The 22,955-nt window shown below is 45.6% G+C and overlaps 2 protein-coding genes across 2 annotated transcripts in view; one reads left to right on the top strand and one right to left on the bottom strand.

The window, feature by feature from the left end:
• Window positions 1-11,578, top strand: part of IARS2 (isoleucyl-tRNA synthetase 2, mitochondrial) — a 61,679-nt gene extending 50,101 nt beyond the window's left edge. Inside the window, exons 15-23 of the mRNA XM_039250610.1 lie at window positions 45-153; window positions 2,443-2,545; window positions 3,535-3,660; window positions 4,263-4,394; window positions 5,429-5,535; window positions 6,299-6,444; window positions 7,132-7,322; window positions 9,380-9,524; window positions 11,055-11,578. Coding sequence (XP_039106541.1) covers window positions 45-153; window positions 2,443-2,545; window positions 3,535-3,660; window positions 4,263-4,394; window positions 5,429-5,535; window positions 6,299-6,444; window positions 7,132-7,322; window positions 9,380-9,524; window positions 11,055-11,200 — 1,205 coding nt within the window. The 3' untranslated portion in view covers window positions 11,201-11,578. The remainder of the gene's footprint in view (window positions 1-44; window positions 154-2,442; window positions 2,546-3,534; window positions 3,661-4,262; window positions 4,395-5,428; window positions 5,536-6,298; window positions 6,445-7,131; window positions 7,323-9,379; window positions 9,525-11,054) is intronic.
• A 2,085-nt stretch (window positions 11,579-13,663) lies between these two features.
• The window catches only part of RAB3GAP2 (RAB3 GTPase activating non-catalytic protein subunit 2), a 97,398-nt gene continuing 88,106 nt past the window's right edge, over window positions 13,664-22,955 (bottom strand). Inside the window, exons 29-35 of the mRNA XM_039250609.1 lie at window positions 22,123-22,158; window positions 20,901-20,975; window positions 20,169-20,387; window positions 16,759-16,848; window positions 16,296-16,517; window positions 15,047-15,205; window positions 13,664-14,624 (exon numbers count right to left, since the gene is read on the bottom strand). Coding sequence (XP_039106540.1) covers window positions 14,469-14,624; window positions 15,047-15,205; window positions 16,296-16,517; window positions 16,759-16,848; window positions 20,169-20,387; window positions 20,901-20,975; window positions 22,123-22,158 — 957 coding nt within the window. The 3' untranslated portion in view covers window positions 13,664-14,468. The remainder of the gene's footprint in view (window positions 14,625-15,046; window positions 15,206-16,295; window positions 16,518-16,758; window positions 16,849-20,168; window positions 20,388-20,900; window positions 20,976-22,122; window positions 22,159-22,955) is intronic.

The raw sequence follows: 22,955 nt of genomic DNA, 5'->3' as shown, positions 1-22,955 counted from the left end.
CCTATTTTAATATACTTAAGTTTCTCTGTTTTTTTATTTTTGAGGTTCTGACCAAAGAGCAGATTTGTATTTGGAAGGAAAAGACCAGCTTGGTGGTTGGTTTCAGTCTTCTTTATTAACAAGCGTGGCAACAAGGAAAAAAGCGCCTTTTAGGTAAGTGTTGAAGCCGAGCTAAGCGCGTCCTCGCGCCGTGAGGACCCCTGCCGGGCCGGGCCCTGTGCCAGCCCTGTGCCAGCCCTGTGCCGGGCAGCCGTGCGTGCGGGCCCCACGTCACTGTGCCTCGCAGATGCCACGTACGTTACACGTGGAAGGCCCGGGCCTCTGTGGACACAGTGCCTGCAGCCGCGGTGGGACCGGCGGGTGACGCAGGATCGCAGGTGGAGCCTGAAGACGGGACTGACCCGTGCGGCCTCGGGACGCAGCTTCCACCGTGAGGAGCCGCTGCTGCCGGCCGGGCAGCGAAGGTGCTGCCTTGAGATGGGGTCTGCTCCTGGCGAAGAGGCCGTGAAGACTGCGGAAAGGACGGTGGAGGATGCGGAGGATCACGTCAGCCTAGGTGTAGAGCAGCCGCAGGGTTTGAGGGCACTGGCGCCTGTTTTTTTTTGGTTTTTGTTTTTGTTTAAATATTTTTATTTATTTCTAGGAGAGAGAGAGACAGCGGGAGCAGGGGAGGGGCAGAGAGAGAGGGAGTCACAGACTGAAACAGGCTCCAGGCTCTGAGCTGGCAGTCAGCACAGAGCCCGACGCGGGGCTCGAACCCACGAACCGCGAGATCATGACCCAAGCGAAAGTCGGACACTTAACGGACTAAGCCACCCAGGCGCCCCCCACTTTTTTTTTTTTAAATATTTTTATTATTGCGCCTGTTTTGAAAGTAGTTGTCCTCTGGGTGAAATGGTGTAAGAGCATCATGTGCTGCAGGAAGGTCGTAGGTGAAAGGCAGGCAGAGGCACGCGCCAGACTTCACCGTTGTCTGTAAGAAATTGCCCCAGCCCCCCTCACCGTCAGCAGCCGCCACCTTGTTGGGTCAGCAGCTATTGGCATCAAGGCCAGATCCTCCCCAGCAAGAACGTTACAGTTTGCTAACAGCTCAGGTGATGGTTAGCATTTTTTAGCAATAAAGGATTTCGTAATTAAGATATGTACACAGTTTTTTTAAGACATAATGCTTTTGCACACTTAATAGACTACAGTAGTGTAGATATAACTCATATGCACTAATCAAAAAATTAATTTGACTCTCTTTATCGCAGTGGCCTGAGGCCAAACCTGCGGTGTCCCCGAGTTATGCCTGGATGTGACCAACACCTCCTTTACTAGCTTAGTCTCTTGTTTCGTGAGAGAAATGAGTCTGAAATAAAAAGAAGACGACAATACAGAGAAGTCTTGTCACTGATACAGACTGTCATTCCTACTAGAGGAAAAATCAGCATTGACTCGAAGAGTGGGGAGATCTCCAAAGAGCTAGGTCTTGAAATACGGGAAGACTTGACATTGGAGGAATGTAGAGAATGGTAGTCTATGTTGATGGAAGGCAGCCCGGGGTCAAACATATTTACATTTGTATTATCCACAAGTGGCTAACGAACTGAAACGTTGTTGTAGTGAGTTTTGTTAAATTAGGTATTAGTAAGTTACAGATAATTGATTTTCCTTTTTCAGGTGTGTAGAGAATCAGAAAGTTTTTTGAATAGCTTAAGGTTTTTACTGTCTTACAGTGAAGACCTATCCCAGAACAATTTACATGTTAAGGTTTCTTGTATAACATGCTTTTATTTTATATTTATTTTTAAAAGATTGGGGTTTTTTTTGTTGTTTTTAAGTAATCTCTACCCCCAACATGGGGCTCGAACTGTGGCCCTGAGATTGAGCTGCATGCCCCACCGATCGAGCCACCCAGACACCACTATAACATGCTTCTAAAAGCCAGTAGAAGAGCAGATATATTTTTCTCAAATTGTCTTTTTGAAAGTATTTTGAGGTGATAATCTGTTCTTTTTAAGACTTAAGAATACATAATAATAAGACATTTTTTCTGGTTAGTTTTAATAACCAAAATTGAGACAGCATCATGAATGCTCAGGAAATATTTGTATAGTGAATGTAAACATGAAAAATTTTTCTGTGTATGGGGCGCCTGGGTGCCTCAGTCGGTTGAGTGTTCCAACTCTTAATTCTAGCTGAGGTCATGCCCCTCTCCCCTGCTTGCTCATGTTCTTTCTCTCAAAAAAAATAATTTCTGTGTATAAGTAGAGAGCTTATTATCTAACAATTGTGACTACTAAGCAGCTGAGAATTAGACTTTCAAGAAAAGCTTTCACACATCATCTGTCAAGAAAAATCTGGTTTTTTGGCCAAGCCACGATACTCTTTTTAAGCTATAAGTGACCTTCAAAAAGTTATTAGAATTGTGTTATCATAATAGCTGATTTGTCTTCTTAGGACAGTGGTTGTTCATGGATTTACCCTTGGAGAAAAGGGAGAAAAGATGTCCAAGTCTCTTGGGAATGTCATTGATCCCGATGTGGTCATCAACGGAGGGCAGGTAGGTGGTTCTCTAAAATTTGTTTCATTTTGGTTTTAAGGCTCCTAAGTTGGCAGCCAACATCTTTAATGTAGTTACTTCAATGTAAAAAAAATTAATGAAAACTGTCTTTTGTGCAAATAGCAGGTGCCTTACTGTGTTTTAAATCTAGACTCTTATGTAATATATGATTTTAATGTAAAAGGGAAGGGCTGGGGTTATGACCCTCTTGACTCATTTCAGGTCTGAGTCTCTAACTGAGTCCTGAACCATGCTAGCCCTTTGTTTAATTGAACTTCAAATTTATTTTAAAAAAAAAATAAAAATTTACAGTTCGATGGAAACTTTGAGAAAACATTGAGATTATAATTCGTGTTTCATTATTACGTTCTCGGAAATTCCACACCTTACAGCACGTCATTAATGGACATCACATCTGGGGTTGCTAATAATTTGGTTTATTTTGGAGTTGCTATCAGAAAGGAAATCATGTGTTATTTTACTTCTTTGGCTTTTTTTTTTTAAGTAGGCTTCAAGCCCAGCACAGAGCCCAGGGTGGGGCTTGAACTCATGACTCTGAGCTGAGATCAAGAGTCACACTTAACCGATGGAGCCACGCAGATACCCCTGACTCCTTTGGCTTTGTACCACTCTTCTAATGTCCAGTAATCACTGCTCTATGTAAGGAGTGGCCAGGGAGCACCCCATCCGCCATCACAGAGGCATCAGGGCCCTGCTCCGGCCCCGGCAGTAGCAGAGGGATGTGTGCACAAATGCCCGCACCCATGCACGAAGCGGGACTGCAGAGCTTACATTTTCCCCAGTGTTGGTTTATAGATAGACATAGCCGGTTTCTGAGACGGTTAGCCCTTATTTCATTACAGTGCGGGGGTCTTTCATGCTCATGTTGTGCTCACATATTTTGGAGGAAGAATATCTAAAGTATTTGTTCGCCTAATAAGAATTGAAAGCCATTTATATGTTAATATATTTTTTCCCTCCACTGAAAGGATCAAAGCAAAGAGCCCCCCTATGGTGCTGATGTCCTTCGCTGGTGGGTAGCAGAGTCCAACGTCTTCACTGAAGTGACCATTGGCCCATCTGCACTTAATGCTGCCAGAGATGATATTATCAAGGTCAGAGTCCTTGCTCTTCCTATTTCTGAATAAAAAGTTAGCTAAATAGCTTTTTTTTTTTTAAATGGAGTACATTTTTGGCATTGCAAAACAGTGAAAAATAAGTTTCTACATATGAGTGTTTAAAAATATGCTGTTATTTGTTTAAAAATATCATGTAATCCTAATAATTTTATATGCTGTCTTTTATACTTTATAAAACATAACCTAGCATAAGATAATACAAAATTATATTAATTTTATATACTTTTTGTATACTCTATGACCTTTCACATTTATTCCACTTATCTTTATTTTTGCCTGTGAAGCAGGTGAAAATAACATTCTTACCTATATAGATGAACACACTGGGCCACTGAAAGGGGATTTGCCTTTATAAAGTTATAAAGAAATACAATGAAAATTCAGTCTTCGTGTGTAAAGTACAGAGATGGTTTCCATGAGTGTTTTTTGGCATTTGTAGTCTCATTTAGGAATGATATTAAAAAAAGAAGCATTCCATTAAAGTCACATGAGTTGGATAAAAACTCTAGAAGAATAAAGTAACTTTTCAGTAAGAATTGAAGGTTCACGTTTTTTGACTGCGTATTTTTTCTCAATAGCTTAGGAATACACTCCGCTTTCTTTTGGGAAATCTCGCTGGTTTCAACCCAGAAACAGATTCCATTCCTGTTAACAATATGTATGTCATAGACCAGTATATGCTACACTTACTGCAGGATTTAGCAAATAAGGTAAGTGTGAACTAATAAGCCTCTGGAAAATAGAAATATCAGCCCTGTTGAATGTTGACATTAGAGCTGCGTGCAAGCCAAACAGATATTACTAGAGATAATAACCATAACACTGAGAAGAGTTATACTGGTAAGTTCCACACATTCCTAGGCTGACTTCGGAGAGTGAAGTCAGGATTTCTTCGTGCCTTGCAAGAGACTCACAGGGCCTGCTGGAAGCAGGAGGCCCGGACTTCCCCTGAGACCACATTTTTCTCTCGGGATCAGCCTCATGTATTCCTCCAACAGGAAGGAGTCACGTAGAGCTGTATTTTATCTGCAGATGTACACTTCAAAGAATAGAAATAACTGAAATGACTATTCCTCTGTGTTTCGTAAGACGTTCTCTCATTTATATATAAACAGATAACTTCTGTCTCCTCTCAAATTGGAAATGTGGTTGCTTCCCCATACCCTGTGTCACAAACATCCCTGCAAGTGTTTGCCCAGTTTTACTTTTTCAGGCGCAAACGAGGGAACACTGGTAACTGATAGTCTCTTCTGTTAAAATAGTGAGCTTTATCATGTAAAACCTGATTCCCGCGGTGCCCGGGTGGCATTTGACTTTGGCTCAGGTCATGATCTCGTGGTTTGGGGATTCAAGCCCTGCATTGGGCTTTGTGCTGACAGCTCAGAGCCTGGAGCCTGCTTCAGATTCTGTCTCCCTCTTCTCTCTCTCTGCCCCTCCCCTGCTCATGCTCTGTCTCTCCCTCCTTCTGTCTCAAAAGTAAACATTCAAAACAAAACAAAACAAAAAAGCCTGATTCCTTTGACGAATGTTCTTTTGTAGTTTCCGGAGTAGAAGATTCAGTATTTTCTGAGGATAGTCAAATTTGATATCCAGAAATGTTGGAAAGACCCTCAGTCGCTCCTGCACATCTCCTGTCTGTCTGCCTTGGAATAGATTTTGAAAAGGAACACATTTTGCTCATGTGGACTTGCATTTTCATTTGCTTATCCCAACTTCCAAATTTGTTTTGGCTTTTGTTCCTTAGATTACCGATTCATATAAACAGTACGATTTTGGAAAAGTTGTTCGACTGTTACGAGCATTTTATACCAGAGAACTCTCGAACTTTTATTTCAGCATCATCAAAGACAGGTATATGGGACTGAATATTCAAATATTTCTTGAATGTCTACTCTGCTTGACAGATGTGCGTACAGCCGCCAGCAGGATGGGCGGCGCTGTGCGGTTATTAAGAAGTTGGGTTCTTGAGTTCAGGATAATACAGTCTCATAATGTGATTATGAAAAGAGATAATATAAGGAATATGCTTTCTACTGGTTTTGATAAAGTAAGTGCTCACTAATAGGTGCTAATAGGAGGTAATGAATATAGTACCTGTTCTCAGAGTTTATAAATTTTGAGGAGAGAGAAATATATAAGCAACTGTTAACATAAGAACACTGTGTTAAGATCAGTGATACCTTTTAGAGGAAGCCTTGGTGCTTAGTCTTCCTTGATAGCAAGTAGGCCACTGTGAGGGGTCCGCCCCGCCCCTGAGCACGGGGATTGTAACCCCCCAGTCCTCTGAACACATTAGGATAAATATCATCAGCCAACATACCAGTTGTCCTTTAACACACTACACTAGGTCCCAGCTGCCGTCTCTGGAAAGCAGAATTGGACGCAGCGCTGGTGGGGTGGGGAGTGTTGGGGGAGCCGAGTGCACCCGGAAGGAGCGGAGCGGACCAGGGGGTTGATCAGTAAGTCAGGTGGTGGAATATCGGCCTCATAGGTCGGAAGGAAGGTGGTTAGAGCCAGAGCATGAGCCGCTGCAGGAGGAAACGCCGCCGGCAGGCCCTGCCCCGGCACCTCTGTACGTAACACGGCCCCCGCCGCGCACTTTGTCCTCCACCAGGCTCTACTGTGAAAGCGCAGGCGACCCCAGACGGCGCTCCTGCCAGACGGCGTTAGCTGAAATCTTAGACGTGATGGTTCGTTCTTTTGCTCCCATTCTTCCTCACCTGGCTGAAGAAGTGTTCCAGCACGTACCTTACATCAAAGGTAAGGAGCACTTGATTTGTTCTCACAATGAGAAAGCAGCTTGCTTTTCTCTACCCCGTGTAAGGGCCTCTCTCCCGTCTACACTGAGTGCCGGGGCAGGACACCTCCTGGTCCTTCTGTTGTCTCTGCACTTGTGTGGAGCAGAGGGGAGGGGTTTCAGGCCGGCCTTCAGGCCACCATGGACTGCTTTCTGAAACGTGGAGCAGCCTGACATTACCGCAGTCGGGTTTTCTTAAACACCGTCATAAATGTCTGAAGTATGTTTTGGGTTTTATTAAAACGAAGTGTGGTGTGCTTAGTGAATATTTTTATAATGTTTTTTTTCCCTCTGATTGTTAATTAGTAAGCTTATAGAAAATTAACAACTATAGAAATTTAAAAAGAGAAAGTCACTCATAATCTTACTATCCAAAGATAACTACTGTTAATATTTGGGTATTTTTTCTATTTTATTTTCTTCCAGGCATCCTTTTTTCCTTTGAGGTCTTATTATATATTTTATCCTTTGTTTAAATTTCCAAACATGAATATAAATGTTTGGTAAACATTTACAATGGCTCCATAATATTTACAATAAATAACAATTCTTATTTTCCATGATTATTTAATGGTTAGAGATTTATATACAGTTTAAAACAAGTATATGTAAGTTACTTTACCTTATTATTATTATTTTTTTTTTTTAAGAACCCAAGAGTGTTTTTCGTACTGGGTGGATTAGAACAAGTTCTATCTGGAAGAAGCCAGGATTAGAGGAAGCAATAGAGGGCGCATGTGCAATGAGAGATTCGTTTCTTGGAAGCATCCCGGGTAAAAATGCCGCCGAGTACAAGGTTACCATTGTGATAGAGCCCGGGCTGCTTTTTGAGATAATAGAGGTGAGTCGCGGTTTGTACCTTTGGAAATGATGTTAGTATCCTACAGCTTCACCTGAAATTTGGCTTTTGCCTGCTTCAGATTCTGTCTTTCTCTCTCTCTGCCCCTCCCCCGCTCACACTCTGTCTCTCTCTCACTCAAATGTAAATAAACACTAAAATTTTTGAAAAAACGCAGATCACTGGGCCTACTTGGATGTGACAGAAACCGATGACGTTAGCTTCCAGCACACAGAAATTGAGTTTCGTGATAAGGGTTTAGTTTTCTGAGAATTTTATCAAAACAAATCTTAAAAAAACAAGGATTTCTATCTTTTTCTCAGGAGATCGGAATGTTCATTTGCTCCAGCAAATCAACACGCATTCTCTCAAAGCAGTCATCCTATTTTTATTTCTAAAAGGACCATCAGAATTTTCTTCTTGGGATTCTTAGGGGCTCGTTGGCTAGATTGACTTTAATGTTTACATACTGGCTCAAGATTTTTCTTTACTTTCACTGCTTGAGAAGAGAATTGATAATATATTTTTTAAAGTCTTACCTGCTATTATAGTTGTCTGTAAAATGACCATCTCATTTGGTTGGTAAGCTCAATTTAAGTATTTAGTAAATTAAGATTTGAGGCTTGAAACAGCTAGTATGTAGGAGATTGTTGACCATAGCAGAGAATTTCCGTAAGATTCTCACATTTTAAAATTTACCAGTTGGCAGGCTCAGACTCCTTTATTTTATGAACAGGGAAACTGAGGGCTGTTGAAACCATGAGCGAGCTAAGGTTTTACAGCCTAGTACTGGGTTTTCTTGTACATGTCCTGTGTCTTTTTCATTAGTTCTGCGTAAGAAGTTAAAAAAAAAATGCAGCTTGTTTGGACCATTTACATTGGAAAAAAACTTCGGGATTAAAAAAAATCTGAGGGGCGCCTGGGTGGCTCAGTCAGTTAAGCGTCCGATTTCGGCTCAGGTCATGATCTTGCGGTTCGTGGGTTCAAGCCCGCGTTGGGCTCTGTGCTGACAGCTCAGAGCATGGAGCCTGCTTCCGATTCTGTGTCTCCCTCTCTCTGTAACCCTCCACTGCTTACACTGCCTCTCTCTCTCTTTCTCAGAAATAAATAAAACATTTAAAAAATTTTTTTTAAAAAAGAATGTATTTTCCTTAGGAGTCACCGTAAGTAGATGTCAGATGACGGAATCCTGGATCTATCAGTTACTAATTATGTGAATTTGTTAAAACCAAATTAATTTCCTTAAATCTCCTGTTTTCTCTTGAGTTTTTTTTTTTTTTAAGGAGTGTCTGTATTAGCTTATAAACTCATTTTGAAGAGCAAAATTACACTGAAAAATGTGAAAGTTCTTATCAGACACCCAACTTTATTGTACTTGAGAGGAGTCCTGTGGGTAATTCAGTTGCCACCATTGGTCTGCGTTGCTAAAAGCCAGTCCGTTTATGTGGTACCTTGTCCCGTCTCCTAAAGCAGGGGGTAGGAGGCAGGAAAAGAAGTCTGGGCTGTGAGGCCACTAGACCTGGGCTGGAATTGCAGCCCCCACCTGCTGCTTGAGGACTGTGGGTGAGTGCACCCCCCCGAGCGGCTTTCCTCAGTTGGAAAATGGGGGTGAGACACACTGTGAATGTTTCTAATCATAAGGGACATTTAGCATCTAGCATAGTGAGGTGCCTATTGACTGGAAATTTTTTTAAAAATTTTTACTTTGAGAAAGAGAGTACACAAGCTGGGGAGGGGCAGAGAGGAGAGACAGAATCCCAAGCAGGCTCTGCACCATCAGCACAGAGCCCGATGTGGGGCTTGAACTCACGAACTGTGAGATCATGACCCAGGTGGAGACCAAGAGTCAGATGCTTAACCGACTGGGCCCCCCAGGTACCCCTTGACTGGAAATTCTTATTTGAAACCTTGCATTCTAGTTAATCATTGATTTAATAGTGTTGGCTTAGGAGATACTGGTACCAAAGGGTTACTCGCTAAACACAGGAATCTGTATTTATTTTTATACCCGGAGTTTACAGTAAACATTCAGATGGTAACTTCGACATGCTCATCCCCAGATGCTACAAGCTGAGGAGACTTCCAGCACCTCTCAGTTGAATGAATTAATGATGGCTTCCGAGACAACTTTACTCCCTCAGGAACCACGAACACTACCCGCAGATGCTGTTGAGCACAAAGGGACATTCCTGATCAATTTAGAAGGTAAGGAGGCGGCCAGCAGAACGGAGGGACCTGGAGACCTGAGTGATAATCCTAGGGCCTCTCCAGCCCTCCCATGGATTAGGTGTATTCTAAAGGCAGGTACGTTCCTGGAGTACATCTTTTAATGGAAGCTGGCCCACGTGTCTAAACCAGCTCTCAGAAGCGTCCCGCATGATGATCTCGGGAACACAGGACTAGGGAGAGGAGAGCTTTCCTTCCTGTCCTGTGAGTAATTGATAGTTGTCATCGTGGGTGATGTCAGTTGGCCTCACTCCCGTTGGCTTTTTGTGTTCCTGTCCTTTGATACCCAGTACCCTAGCCTGCCCTGCCCCATTGCTGACTCTGAAACTGCTTATTTTGCACACCCTATATTAACAGATTTAGCTATTTTTAAAATTTATTTTAGAGAGGGTGAGAGCACAAATGGGAATGAGGCAGAGGGAGAGAGAGAGAGACCGTCTCCATGCTCAGTGCATGGCCCTATGCGAGGCTCGGTCCCTGGGATCATGATGTGAACTGAAATCAAGAATCAGATACACATTCCACCCAGGCGCCCCAAGATTTAGCCTTTTTTTTTTTCTTTCCCAATGTTTTATTTCTGAGAGAGAGAGAGAGAGACAGCTTTGAGCAGGGGAGGGTCAGAGAGAGAGGGAGATACAGAATCGGAAGCAGGCTCCAGGCTCTGAACTGTCAGCACAGAGCCCGACGTGGGGCTCAAACCTACGAACCGTGAGATCATGACCTGAGCTGAAGTTGCATGCTCAGCCGAGCCACCTAGGTGCCCCAAGATTTAGCCATTCTTAACGAGGGCTAAGGAAGATGCTTTCTTGAACGCTTGCGCAGTGGTCTCTCATAAGCAAGTACTCTCAGTGATGGAAATGGAGGCCCAGTAACACTTACAGAGAGTAACATGCAGATACTCTGGGAAAGGTGAGGCTGTGTGTGTTTGCCAGTTTGTAGGTGCTGTCAGGTGCCGTGGGGGTAACATACGGGCATCAGCGTAACCCTGAGGCCTGGGAGCACTGACCATGTAGTAAAGATTCTCACTTGCTTTTCAAAACGGTACTGTACGTTCTTTTTATAATGGCTAGAAAATAACTTTCTTATATATATTCAGTCCAAAGTCTGAGTATTAATAATGGAGAAATTTTTGTTTTCTTTTGTTCAAACCAAGAAGATTTAATTTGGGGACACTGCAGCTGTCACTATAATTTGGCTCTTTTTAAAACTGTTGTGTAGCTAGAGAGGCAAAGTAATTGGTCAGAACTATCCCTGGATTAGGTAGGAGCTAGGAGGCCTGCTCTGCCCGACAAGATACAGAATCCAGTGACTTCCCCCTCTCACTCAGGGTCTCCTGACCCCTCAGCTCTCAGGGTGTGAGGCCCCAGTCCTAGCTGTTTACGTAACGAGGCAAAGGAAGCAGTACGGACAAGCTTTGCCAGGGGCCAGGGGAAGGAGGAGTTGTCAGGAACTAGAGATGCAGGTGGAGTGGCCTGTCAGAAATACTCTCCATGCCTTGCTCTCCCCCAGGTGGCGATATTCGTGAAGAGTCTTCATATAAAGTAATTGTCATGCCAACTACCAAAGAAAAATGCCCCCGTTGCTGGAAGTGCACCGCCGAGTCCTCAGACACGCTCTGCCCCCGGTGCACAGAAGTCGTCAGCGGCAAGGAGTAGCTCGCTCTGTTGACAGCTGGCTGCGGAGTGTTTACAGCGCCGGAAAGAAACCCAAGACTTAGGTAATGAGTGGAAGAGTAAAAGGGTCAAATTCCGAATTAGAAGTTTGTCCTGTATTAGATAAAAATGTGTATATATTTATATACATGCAGAAAAGTATAAATAGGTGGATGGACCTGGACATATCCATAATGGATTTATTCAGAACAGAGGCACTGAATAGGTTTGCCTTCAGAGGTGGCTGACCAGAAAATGTTTTATATTTTTAAATCTTCTTGACTCGGGATTTAAGTTCTATAATGTCTAAAAATAAAGCCATTTGGAAAATCACGGATATTGGTGAGGTGGTAAAAATCAAGTAAAAACTATGGCTTTGAAGGCAAGTGCCAGAAGTGTGTTTTTCCCTTAAGAAACAAACAAAAAGTGGTTTCATTCTGCCTTCCTAGTGAACGTCAGCCTTTTCATAGCACATCACCACCAAACTGGTTATTCTCATACAAGGGCGGGGGGGGGGAGAATCTTAATACTTGTATTTATGAATGTTGAAACATGAAAGCTTAAAATTTATTTCACTAACATACATGAATTCACAACAATGAACAGACACACAAAACAGAAGTATGTACAGAAGGTCACTACCTACAGTACATTAGATAAGAGCATCTTATAAACAATTCCATACTGGAGTAAAATGTTGCTAGGGATGGCTCATTGTATCAGCAGAAATCTAACTTCTAGAAGCCCCACAAATTCATTCCTGGCAGGGTGAGAAAGGGCTGTCGCTGTGGAGTGCTTAACGAGACTTGTCTCTGACAAATGAATGAACCACAGCAGCCTGTGAGGAAACGTTCTATTCCACACAAGCTTAATATTATTAAGTCTTCTTTTTCTTTGATTTTAACTTGTAATTAACCTTTTTTTTTCTTTTTTTAAAGAAAGCAATTAAATCTAACAGTGCTTACTCTGACCTTACATGAATTTTTATTAACAAAGGGGAAACTGCCTGCTTTTGCAATCGCATGAGGCGTTTAAGGTCAGGGCTGTGTCCTCCCCACCTAGTCTGTGCTGGCTCTTCTAGCTCTGCGCCCAGACACAGCCTGCAGTGTAGAAGTCAGGATCATTTGAACACTTCTGTTTCCCTTCAGCAGCACATGGTGGGACTGAAGAGGGCGCAGAATGCCTGTTTAGTGTTAATGAAGAAAGGTGGGTGGGGTTGGAAGTTCTAACTAGGAAAACACTACTGGTTACTGGCGTCTCCTCACTCAGGGCGCCAGACCCTGGTTTCAGAAAACACCCATTCTACAGACCATCTAATTCCTGTATTTGTGACTCTCTAACAGATAGTAAAATATTTAACTGCTTTTCTTAACCATGTAACTCAGAATTCAATTTTAAAATTCTGTGAACGGTCCATTTTAGGATCATATATGTAACTATATAGATTTGTAATTCAGTGATTTGTTATGGTTCTAGGAGCCGTATTTCAGCTAACAATACTCTCAACACTCCCCAGATCGGAGTAGGAGTCCTACCAGAATAAGTAAGCTTAACCAGTTTTATTCTCTAAATTACTTTTTAGGTCCCCCTTCCCCCAGAAGTGATAATCGTATCAAAGTGAATATTTCAAGTTTCTTTGACCAGCCTCCAAAATTCAGAACTACTTTCAGAGAATTTAGAAAAATCACGGGAAGAGCTAAGCTTTCAGGCTGGATGTACCAAGGGACTGTATAAAGCTAGATAGGTTTACCAGAACCCACGCGAGGTGTCTGGATGGGGCAGCAGGGAGCCAAGCTGGGGTGGAGACTCCGGGCTGGTTTCCGGGCCTTACCAGCGCCGCCGCCCAGCGTGAGCCCCGCCCCCGCCGGCCTCCAGGCCTCGCGCCGCTAGTCACGGCCTCCTTCAGCCCTCTCAGGGTGTTTAACTTGGGATGGTACTTAGGAGGTTTTAGAGCCTTCAGTTCTTATTCGGCTGTGACCTTTCAGTCACAAAGAACTAGGACACCCACTGGGCGGTCCTCAGACTTCAGGCTTTTCTCTTTAACCCTTGAGGGGCGCGCACTCCTCGGCCCCACCATTGCTGAAGTTGCCTTCTTACACGTAAGTGAAGAAACACACTTCTTATCGCACCGAGTTACTGTGTGTAACTAACCCTCGTGCTCCACGACAGAGGTCGGGAATTGCGCTGTATGGCTCCGTTCCAAAAATACACCATTACACTTGGTATTTGTGGAGCTGAAAGCACTTTTTACAGAGTTTTGGTTAATCTGGTTTTAATCAACAAATAATTCTTCAGCACTTGGACTGCACTAGGCACTCTAGGTACAAAATTACCGTATTCTCTCCACCCAGCTGTGAGGTAGGTTTGCAAAGCCGTAGTATCACTGAGCCTTTTGCATGCTGTTCCCAAGAACAGATAACATTACCATATCCCAGAAGCAGACATTTCTAAAAAATACAGTTGGACTTAAATTTTTAGCATCTTTGCCTTTTTTTAAACATAAATTTTACAAGATGATAATACATTTTTACAATTACCTGATGTGGATACAACTTTGAATCCTGGCAAAAAGTAAATCTCAGCTTACACTGTAATTAATCGTGCTGCGTTGCCTGCATCTCAGATTCTCACTTTTGGCAAGTACAGCAGGTTGAGGGTTCTGTTTAGGGTCCCTTCTGACGAATGTGATGATCTCGAACCCGTTCCTTCTCCGAGGCAAGGTCATGAGGCAAGGTCATCCTCCGGTGGCGGCCTGGCGGCAGCGTAACCTCTGGGAGAGAGCCTGGCGCATCCGGGGAGCGGGGAGCGGCCCGGGACCGGGGGACGGGAGCGCGCCAACAAAAGCGAGTGGGAGGTTCCCTAACTTTACTGATGGGGACTGTACATGGACACGTTTAAATTTAATTACAATGACATTTCGAGTACAAAATATAGAATCTGATAATAACATAATCTGTAAATTATAACCCATTTGAAATAGCAAAGTTTACCAATAAAGCTACTTAAAGTGCTTAAATTAGAAAGAAACAGAAAAACATCTTTTAGTAATTAATAGTATAATTGATACTTGTTTATATTTTATCTTCAGTATTAACGAAATGAGTAGATTTAGCCAGAACCGCACTTTTAAAAGTAGTATGTATTTTTATTTTACAAAAGAAAAAAGATGTACTCCCTCCATAAAATTCCAGATCTTACTATGGAAAGTTACCATGCACTAATTCATGTAGTTCTAGTCACACAACTGTAGACTGTTTTCAGTAGCTACGTGTCATAAAGGAGGAAGAGATATGGCTTCCACAGCTTCAATGAGGTGTAAGGCTAGACTGTACTGCCCGTGGTTTTCTGGTAAAAGCTCGATTACTTTATGTACTAGTTTGGCTGTTGTTGCGATTGGCACTTCTGTGTTTTGAAGATCTTGGGGGTTCTGCAAATGGGGCACAAAAATAACCCGTCAGTCCTACCCGGCAGTAACTGTCAGTCACGTACGAGTTACCAGAGTTGTTCTTTCCTAGGAAGAATGCTTTTCTTTGGACCTAAGTTAAACTTGTAATTTAAATTTTCTCCTTAACTGTTGTTTTAAATATGCATTTAAGAAAACATCCAAGGGTGCATGGGTGGCTCAGCTGGATAAGCGTCCAACTCGATTTCGGCTCAGGTCATGATCTCACAGTTTGTGAGCTGGCGCCCCGTGTCGGGCTCTACACCGACCGCACAGAGCCTGCCTGGGATTCTCTCTGCCCCTCCCCCGCTTGCTCTCGCGCACGCGCTCGCTCTCTCTCTCTCTCTCTCAATAAAACAGAGAGATGACATCCAGCGGCCCCATCGATCTCACTCCCTCGTACTTACCATCGCTTTCAGCCAGGTGCAGAGCGTGGGTGGGAGTCGGGCCAGCAGCTCCATGCCTTCTTTTGTCTGCGTGTGGAGAAGCGCGTGGGCCAGTCTCTGCCCTGTTAACACCAGCAGCTGAGAGGCGAGGACCTCTTTGTCATGAACCTGGAGAATGGCCTGAGGAGATGAACACAGACAAACGTATAGTAAGAGCTAACAGATTTATTTACTCTAGGAAAGGCTTTGCCAGCGAAGAGATTCTTACTCGGTTGTGGGCGGTGGCCATGTATACAACCAAAAAAAAGTCCAAATCAAATATAGCATTCAGAATCCAAATTTCTGCTCATCACCTAATTTTTCTTTTCCTGTAATTTTTCTTATATAAAAAAATGTTTTTAACATTTATTTTTGAGAGAGCAAGACAGAGCATGAGTGGGGGAAGGGCAGAGAGAGGTGGGGACACAGAATCGGAAGCAGGCTCCAGGCTCTGAGCTGTCAGCACAGAGCCCAACATGGGGCTTGAACTCACAGACCACGAGATCATGACCTGAGCTGAAGTCGGACGCTTAACTGACTGAGCCACCCAGGTGCCTCTTTCCCCATAATTTTTTAATTCAACATGACTAGAAGAGTCATTTTTTAATTTCTGGTAAAGAGGGGGAATTAAAATCACATCATGACTGCTTAAAACCTTCTCGTGGCTTCTGAACATACTTTGAATCACCATGAGCTACGAGACGTGATCTGGCCCCTGCCAACCTCCCACCTCGTCTCCGACTTCATCCCTCAGTGCTGTGTTCGGTCCCCCACGCTGGCCCTTCTGGGCCTGCGCGCTGCCAAGCCAGGCCCCCTACAAGACCTTGCACTTGGCGCTACCCTGCCGCAAATTGCCCTCGAGCTCGGTTCCCACGTCCCCCCGACCACTGTGCTGTAGGAGCGCCTGCTCGTCACGGTGCTTGTCCCTCAGGACAGAAGCCGGCGTGCTGTCTCCGGCCGGCAGCCTCGCAAGCCCACAAGGAAGGGATCTGGTCTGTGGTGTTCACTGTTGTGCCCTTGGCACAGAACGGGCCTGACACCCCAGGGGAGTCTCTTAACTCAGAAACAGGCAACCGATGACACCTTCATGTTTTAATACTCTTTTGTTTTTGTGCCCTGTAGTTCTAACAAAAAGCAAAGCCAAAAGCAATAGGAGACTTTGCTGATTCTTCACTCCAGCTATACATTTTCTCACTTGAGCCCCCACCTCACACTCATAGGGTGACAGTACCTCTTCTCCTAAGTGGTCAACTCCATAGTTGTAGAGCTCCCCCACGTAATGCCTTCGGACATCATCTTCACTAACTTGAAGGTGATGAGCCAAATCCACGGCCAGAACCGGCCAATCTTGGTCTTTCCCAAAGGGAGTGGTTGGTGCCTCTTCTGAGGACTCTCTGTCCTTCACGGCCGAATGCTGGGCCTGGACGGCTGCACTGACGACTTTCAGTAAGAACTCAAAAGCAGAGAAGGGCGCAGAGCGCTATTAGTGATCTCATCGGAACATGTCTAAATCAAAGTAACGGTTTGGGTAGCTTTTCCGTTACAATTAATTGTCAGAGAGGAACATATACCTGAAAGGAAAAACCGCTCTCAAGAACACCTTGGAAGTGGGCATATCCTTTAAGACCAGTTACACTGTTTATTTACTATCATTTTCTGAGAAACAAAAACAAAAGCCGGTAATTGTAATTTACCTGTTGTCGTACGGAAATAAAATTTGGATCCATTTCCCCACTAGGTAGTAACTGAATTGAAGTTAGGTCTTTGAAAAATGCATTCTTCCCCTGAAGAGAAGGAAAAGATAATAAAAGCCTGATGAGTATGGATTACTATTAAAGGCAAGACAAAAGATTTAAAAATGTAATCATTTAATGAATAACTGATGGTTGACTTTTCTTCCTGAACAGTAAAATTTCAGAATTTTATTCACTTAGTTTTGATAATAAATATCTGGTAAACAGTAGGCAGAATGTAAGCTGTGACCCGCCCCCTCCTCCTGGCATGCAGGCCTTGGGTAATCAACCCCCTGCCCCTCAGTGTGGGCTGGACTCGCTGCTGGTGGATGAGCAGAGATGTTATTAGCACATCACTGTGAGTACAAGGTTCGGGTGCTTGTACTCACGCGGAGGGAAGCCAGTGGCCACAGCAATCGTGGAAGCTGCAAGCGGCCCTCCCATGTCCACCCCAGCTGGGCCTGAGATGGGACTGCGCCCCGGCTAAAACCCTACCTGCAGACATGAAAGACTTTAAGCCAGAGTCACCTAAGGTGGGGGACCCAGATTCCTGACCCAGAAAAATGGTAGTAAATGTTTGTTTTCAACCACTAAATTTTTAGATAATTTGTTACACAGTAATAACTAAGACATGTGTGTACTCTGAATTCTTTTAAAAACACTTGTGGGGCGCCTGGGTGGCTCAGTCTGTTAAGCCTCTGACTTCAGCTCAGGTCATGATCTCACAGTTCATGGGTTCGATTCCTGCATCGGGTTCTGTGCTGACAGCCAGCTCAGAGCCTGGAGCCTGTTTCAGATTCTGTGTTTCCCTCTCTCTCTGACCCTCCCCTGCTCACGCGGTCTCTCTCTCTCTCTCTCTCAGAAATAAATAAAACATTAAAAAAAAACAAACACTTGTTCAACCCCATGAAAACACGTTCTTTAAGAGAACAGATGTGTGTCTGAAACGGCAAAGCAGAACATCAGAAAGCTGGGTTTCCGAAGTTCCTCGGAAGGAAACGTAACACACGGCCAAGCACACTGGCCTTCGGAAGTTGCAAAGACCCAGCTTCTAGCCCCAGGCCCGCACTGCCCTCCGGGTTCACCTGCACACAGTCATCACCGGTACCTTCTAACGTGTGTTCTAGACCGAAAGGTTATCTACAGTGTGACTGCCAATAGGGAGAAAGCTGCTCCTCCTCCAGCGAGGAGACACAGCCGACTCCTAGGGCAGCGCCCTGCGTTACAGGCGTCACTGCCTGTCCACAAACTCCCTCACGACTTGTGACTCTAGCTTCCGCCGGCGGTTTCAGCTGTGATGAGGGTCTCTTGTAGGTGAGAGTCTCCGGGGTGGGGACACGAATGCACAACTAGCACAGCGCCATTTACTGTCTTCCACGCTCTCGACACCGCTCAGCACTTCTTAAGTCTTCACCCTCAGAACAACCATAAGGTAGGTACTAGAGTCATCACTTCGGAATAAGAAACTGAGGCCAGGAGCAGCTTGGAAAGACTCGCTAGGAAATGGCAGAGCCAGGATTCGGTTTCACTGGCCAAACCCCAGTGCCTGTCTGCATGTGAGAGTCACACCGCTGTCTCGGGGCCGCGTGGCGCGATCTGGGCCGGGACTGGTGTCCCCGCCAGGCTAATTCCAGACGCGCTCCGGTCTCCCGAGCTCCCTGGCTGAGTACTGAACTAGGCACCCTGTTTTTGGTTTTTCTTAAAAAATTTACTGTGTTTTTCAAACTCCAAGCTATAAACATTCATACAAAATCTGTTTACAAATGTAAAAATTATATAATGTTATTTTATGAGGAAGAGGAAAATCTGTCCTCAGACTTATACCTTTCAAAGGTCAACTACTGGGATTTAAATGTTAAATTTCTTAAAACACAGTTATTTCTGTTTACATTTACTCTCTAACTCAACATATCCCAACCCCTCTAAATGGGCTTGGAAGCTCATGGAACTGGGACCCCCTCTGTCTCCTGCAGTGCTATTCCCAGCCTGTCCTCAGGGTCCGGACTCCCCTAGAGCCCCCACGACTCCCTCTTCTCTGGGTCCACACCCTCAGCAGCTCCTCGCTGTCGCTGGTCTCCCCTCTGCATCCTGCCCAGCAGCGTGACTCTGCTCTACATCTCCTTAATTACAAATCTATTAAACATTTCCCGGGCTGCTGTGCCAGGCGGGGCACAGACGGGGGAACAGCCTAGAGCGGTAAGTTACGGAGTGCAGACCAGGACCGGGAAGAGGTGACACTTAAGGGACAACACTCAGCAACTGGCGAAACCACGGGCTAAGAAGACGGACCACAGTGAGAAGAGGTAAAAGTGTCTACTCACAGGGAGGGGAGTCAGTAGTCGCTGGGCACAGAGGCAGCTGCGGAGGGGGGAACAGCTGGGGTGGGAGGGGGGAGACAGCTGTGGAGGGGGAACAGCCGGGGCGGGAGAGCAGGAGGGGGGGCTCCCTCTGGCTCCACGTCTCCACGTGCAGGGCCTCCAGCACAGAACCGGCGGGGGGCTCCGGCCCCACCCATGCGCTGCCCCCAGGAGGGGCCTGTGAATGCAGGACACGCCGCTGAGCGCTCCTTACGTGGAGGGGGGCGGGCAGTCTCTGCGCGGGGACAGGAGCCCGAAGGGAAGCCCCCCGAGTCCAGCTGTGCCTCCTAAGCACGAGTCTCGGGGTAAAATATACCCCTTTCCCACAAGGCTAAGCGGTGGTCCCCAACTCCGCTTCTGTCCCTTAAACGCTAAGCAGTGACGCTGGCCAACCACCCGCACTCTGACGCTCCTCTCCGGCTGCGTGGACCATGTCGGCCTGCTCTGGCCTGAGTAACCCGCGTTCTGGAAAGGCAGACTGGACAGAGAGCGAGCGAAAGACGAGGAGGCCTGAACTGGGTGGTGGAGAGCAATGGACGGCGGCGGTTTCAGGAAGGATCAAGAGCTACTGTCACTGGGGACCTCGAAGGGGGGAGAGAGGTTTCCCGTCCCAGCCGGGGATCAGGGGGACGGCAGCGGAGGTCAAGGGCAGGGTGCGGGTGAGGGCTCGAGGCAGATTTGAGACGTGAGGTGTCTGGAGTCGCACTGCACGTGCGGAGAGAGACATTCAACAGAAACGCAAGCTTCGAAGCCAGGGCGCAGGTCAGGCCTGGGGGCGGACGAGGGGGGAAACCAGCTCCATGAGGAGCAGCAGGCAGCCGCGCGGGCGGACACCGACCTCGAATACCACGAGCAGGCAATCTGGCGGCAACAGCGGGAAACTGTGCGCGTAGACAGCCCCACAGACAGGACCCCACGGAGTCACACAAGTGCTGAGCAACTTCCTGTACGACAGGCGAGTCCCGCTCAGTGTCGTGCGAGGCCCTTGGCTCAGGGCTCATCGGAGGGACTTACTTTACTGTCAAAGAGTGAAAGCGGCTTCACAGTTTTCAGGGAAAACCTCATGATGGCGTACAGGATGGAGCACAGGACAGAGTGGTGCTCCACCAGCGGGTAGTGGATGTGTTTCTGCTCGAAGGCCAGCTCCACGATTGAGATGGGCCCTTCGACAGCGAGCCACGCGTCCTCCATACCCAGGGCGGGCGCCTGCATTTCATCCCTGCTGATGTCAGCCTGCAGTCAGCACAGAGAACTGTGTTCAGAGCTGGAGACATCACAGCTTGCAAAGGTCTTAATGAGCTTACCAGTGGGGAAGTACAAACTCCTTTTCTCCCCGCACCTCCAAAGTACAACAACAAAGAATCTAATCCTTTCTAAGAAACCACTATTTTGGGCGCTTAAGTCAAAATTAAGAAACGAGTAAATGAAAAAACTTTTTCCTGTAGTCCTTCAAGTCCAATGATTTTTAAACATTTAGGGGCACCTGGGTGGCTCAGTCCCGTTAAGTATCCAACTTCCGTTCAGGTCATGATCTCCCGGTTCGTGAGTTCGAGCCCTGTGTCGGGCTCTGTGCTGACAGCTCAGAGCCTGGAGCCTGCTTCCAACTGTGTCTCCCTCTCTCTCTGCCCCTCCCCTGCTCACGCGCTTTCTCTCTCTCAAAAATAAACATACATTAGAAAAATTTTTTTTAAATAAAAACACTTAATATCTTAGAGACAGTTCAGAATGAAAATACACCTCTTTTACCTCCATTAAAGTCTGAAGAAGATCCAAGCAGGAGCCAAGGAAAGAGGTCATTGCTGTGTCGCTCATCCCCACATCCTGTTTTTTTAAAAAGGGACACGATGAGTGCCAGCGGCAAAGCTGCTACAGCCACTATCAGGAAAATAAAAAACAGACCTTTGCAACTGTCCACACTGAACAGGCAAGAATTTGAAAGTCAAGACACTGACACATTCCTTTCTTCAGCTTCAACTAATTTTAAAATTAGGCTTTAAAAAAGACGGCACTGCTATCAACTTCATGGAAGTTAGTGTTCCTTGTGTGCTGAAAGACATGGTGTCATCAGATGCCTTCAGATGCCACTCTGCTCGTGGGCAGGCTCACTAAGGCATGTGACGGCCACGTAATCCCGGCACAGGGAAGACGCACACTCGACAGCCCACCCTGAGAAGCTGTGGGGAAACCGCCTGCTCTAGGTTCGGAGCGCCCTTCAGGGACTGAACCAAACCCTGTCAACAAAACCCGAATCCTCAAGCCTGTGAACTGAACACCAGACTCATGCTGTGTGCGACGGGTCATTCCCGCTGACTCCAGATCAACCTAAAGGTCCGCTGCCTGGAGTCAACATAAGCACCTGACCACCAAGTCCGTCGCATCCTGCGTGACCCCGAGTGCGTGCACGCAGCTGTAACTGCAGGCACAGAGCCGCTCTCCAAACAGTGGTGGCTTTTCAGGGCTCCAGGCCTAGAAGGCCAGGTTCATGTGTCCCGTTATTCCTAAGGACGGTGCTGGGGTAAGAATATTTCAAAGCTTCGAGCAGATGTCTGCACTGTTAACCACTGGCCTCAAATAGAAGCCCAGTAGCCAGGGGCTGGCACGTCACTTAGGACTATGTGTACAACGGTTAGGACCATAAAGGAGGCCACGTTTCACTCATGAATCTGCCTCGGTGTGATACCGGCTGGTGCCGTGAGGAGGCGCAGCGAGGCCAGCACGCCCCCTCCTGGCCGCAGTCCGGGGACGAGGACACCCTGTGATCACTGACGGCCTGGGAAGGTAAATTAGAGTCGGCCGTGGTTCATGACCAGCTTCCTTAGTATCGTATTCCCTTTCCATTTTTCTTATCACCGGACAGGTCATCAAAATGGCAAAAAAGGCAAAGTTCACCCCAGCCTGCAATGAACAAGGCACTTACATAAAGCACAGGATGAACACCAGGACACCCAGTGGAAGGAGGTTCACTTACCCTTCGGCACAACCTATCCTTTGGTGATTTTCCAACCTAAGATAAAAGGACACAAAATACTATATTTATTTAACAACTTAAATAAAAAGGCATTAGTATGGTACAGGAGATAAAAAGTGAACAAATTTAAAAAACAAATTGAGCTATAAATAAATGTTGGTTCTGCTCATGTGTAGCAATGCAATGCAGTTAAAAATATGAAAAACAGACCACACTGGGCTCACAAATAATCCTTTCAATAATAAGTATTTTTGAACTACTAAATAAAAAGAACTCTAAAAATCTGGTCCTCAATTTGTACAATGGAATAACTGTGTTGCCTTCAAACCCAGAACAAAACTCAAGGTTATGAATAAAGAGCAGCTAAGAATTTTTCTTGTTGATAAAGACACATGATCATTTAAAAAATGATCAGAAAGGAGGAGAGACAACCTAATGCAGACAGAAGCTAAATTCCTAGCTCAGAACACGGTGATTTTCTCGATTCAGTAAGTACTTTGATTCTACTGTGCACTTTACACACGGTGAGACGTGGGACACGGGCGTTCCGCTCTTCAGGAACATTCCTTGGTAAGAATTCACAGTGCTAAGTACCGGGGGCACAAAGGCTTCTTCACCTCGTTGCCTCTTGCTGAGATCACAGCAATGGCCTTCACACAACCAAGCCCAGCCTGTCCCAATCCCAACATATTTCAGCCTGTTGCCAGAAGCATCCTTTAAGATGCGAATCTGAACCTCTCATTCCTCTGCTTCAAGCTGTCCCATGTCTCCAAGACAAAATACTAGCCACCACTGATGAGCCCTTAGCCTTACCGTATGTGCCTATACTAAGC

Source organism: Hyaena hyaena, unplaced genomic scaffold, assembly GCF_003009895.1.
Source record: "Hyaena hyaena isolate Hyena2069 unplaced genomic scaffold, ASM300989v1 scaffold_374, whole genome shotgun sequence".
Taxonomy (NCBI): Eukaryota; Metazoa; Chordata; class Mammalia; order Carnivora; family Hyaenidae; genus Hyaena; species Hyaena hyaena.
The sequence above is the reverse complement of the archived record's forward strand: the minus strand, read 5'-3'. Positions and strand labels throughout refer to the sequence as shown.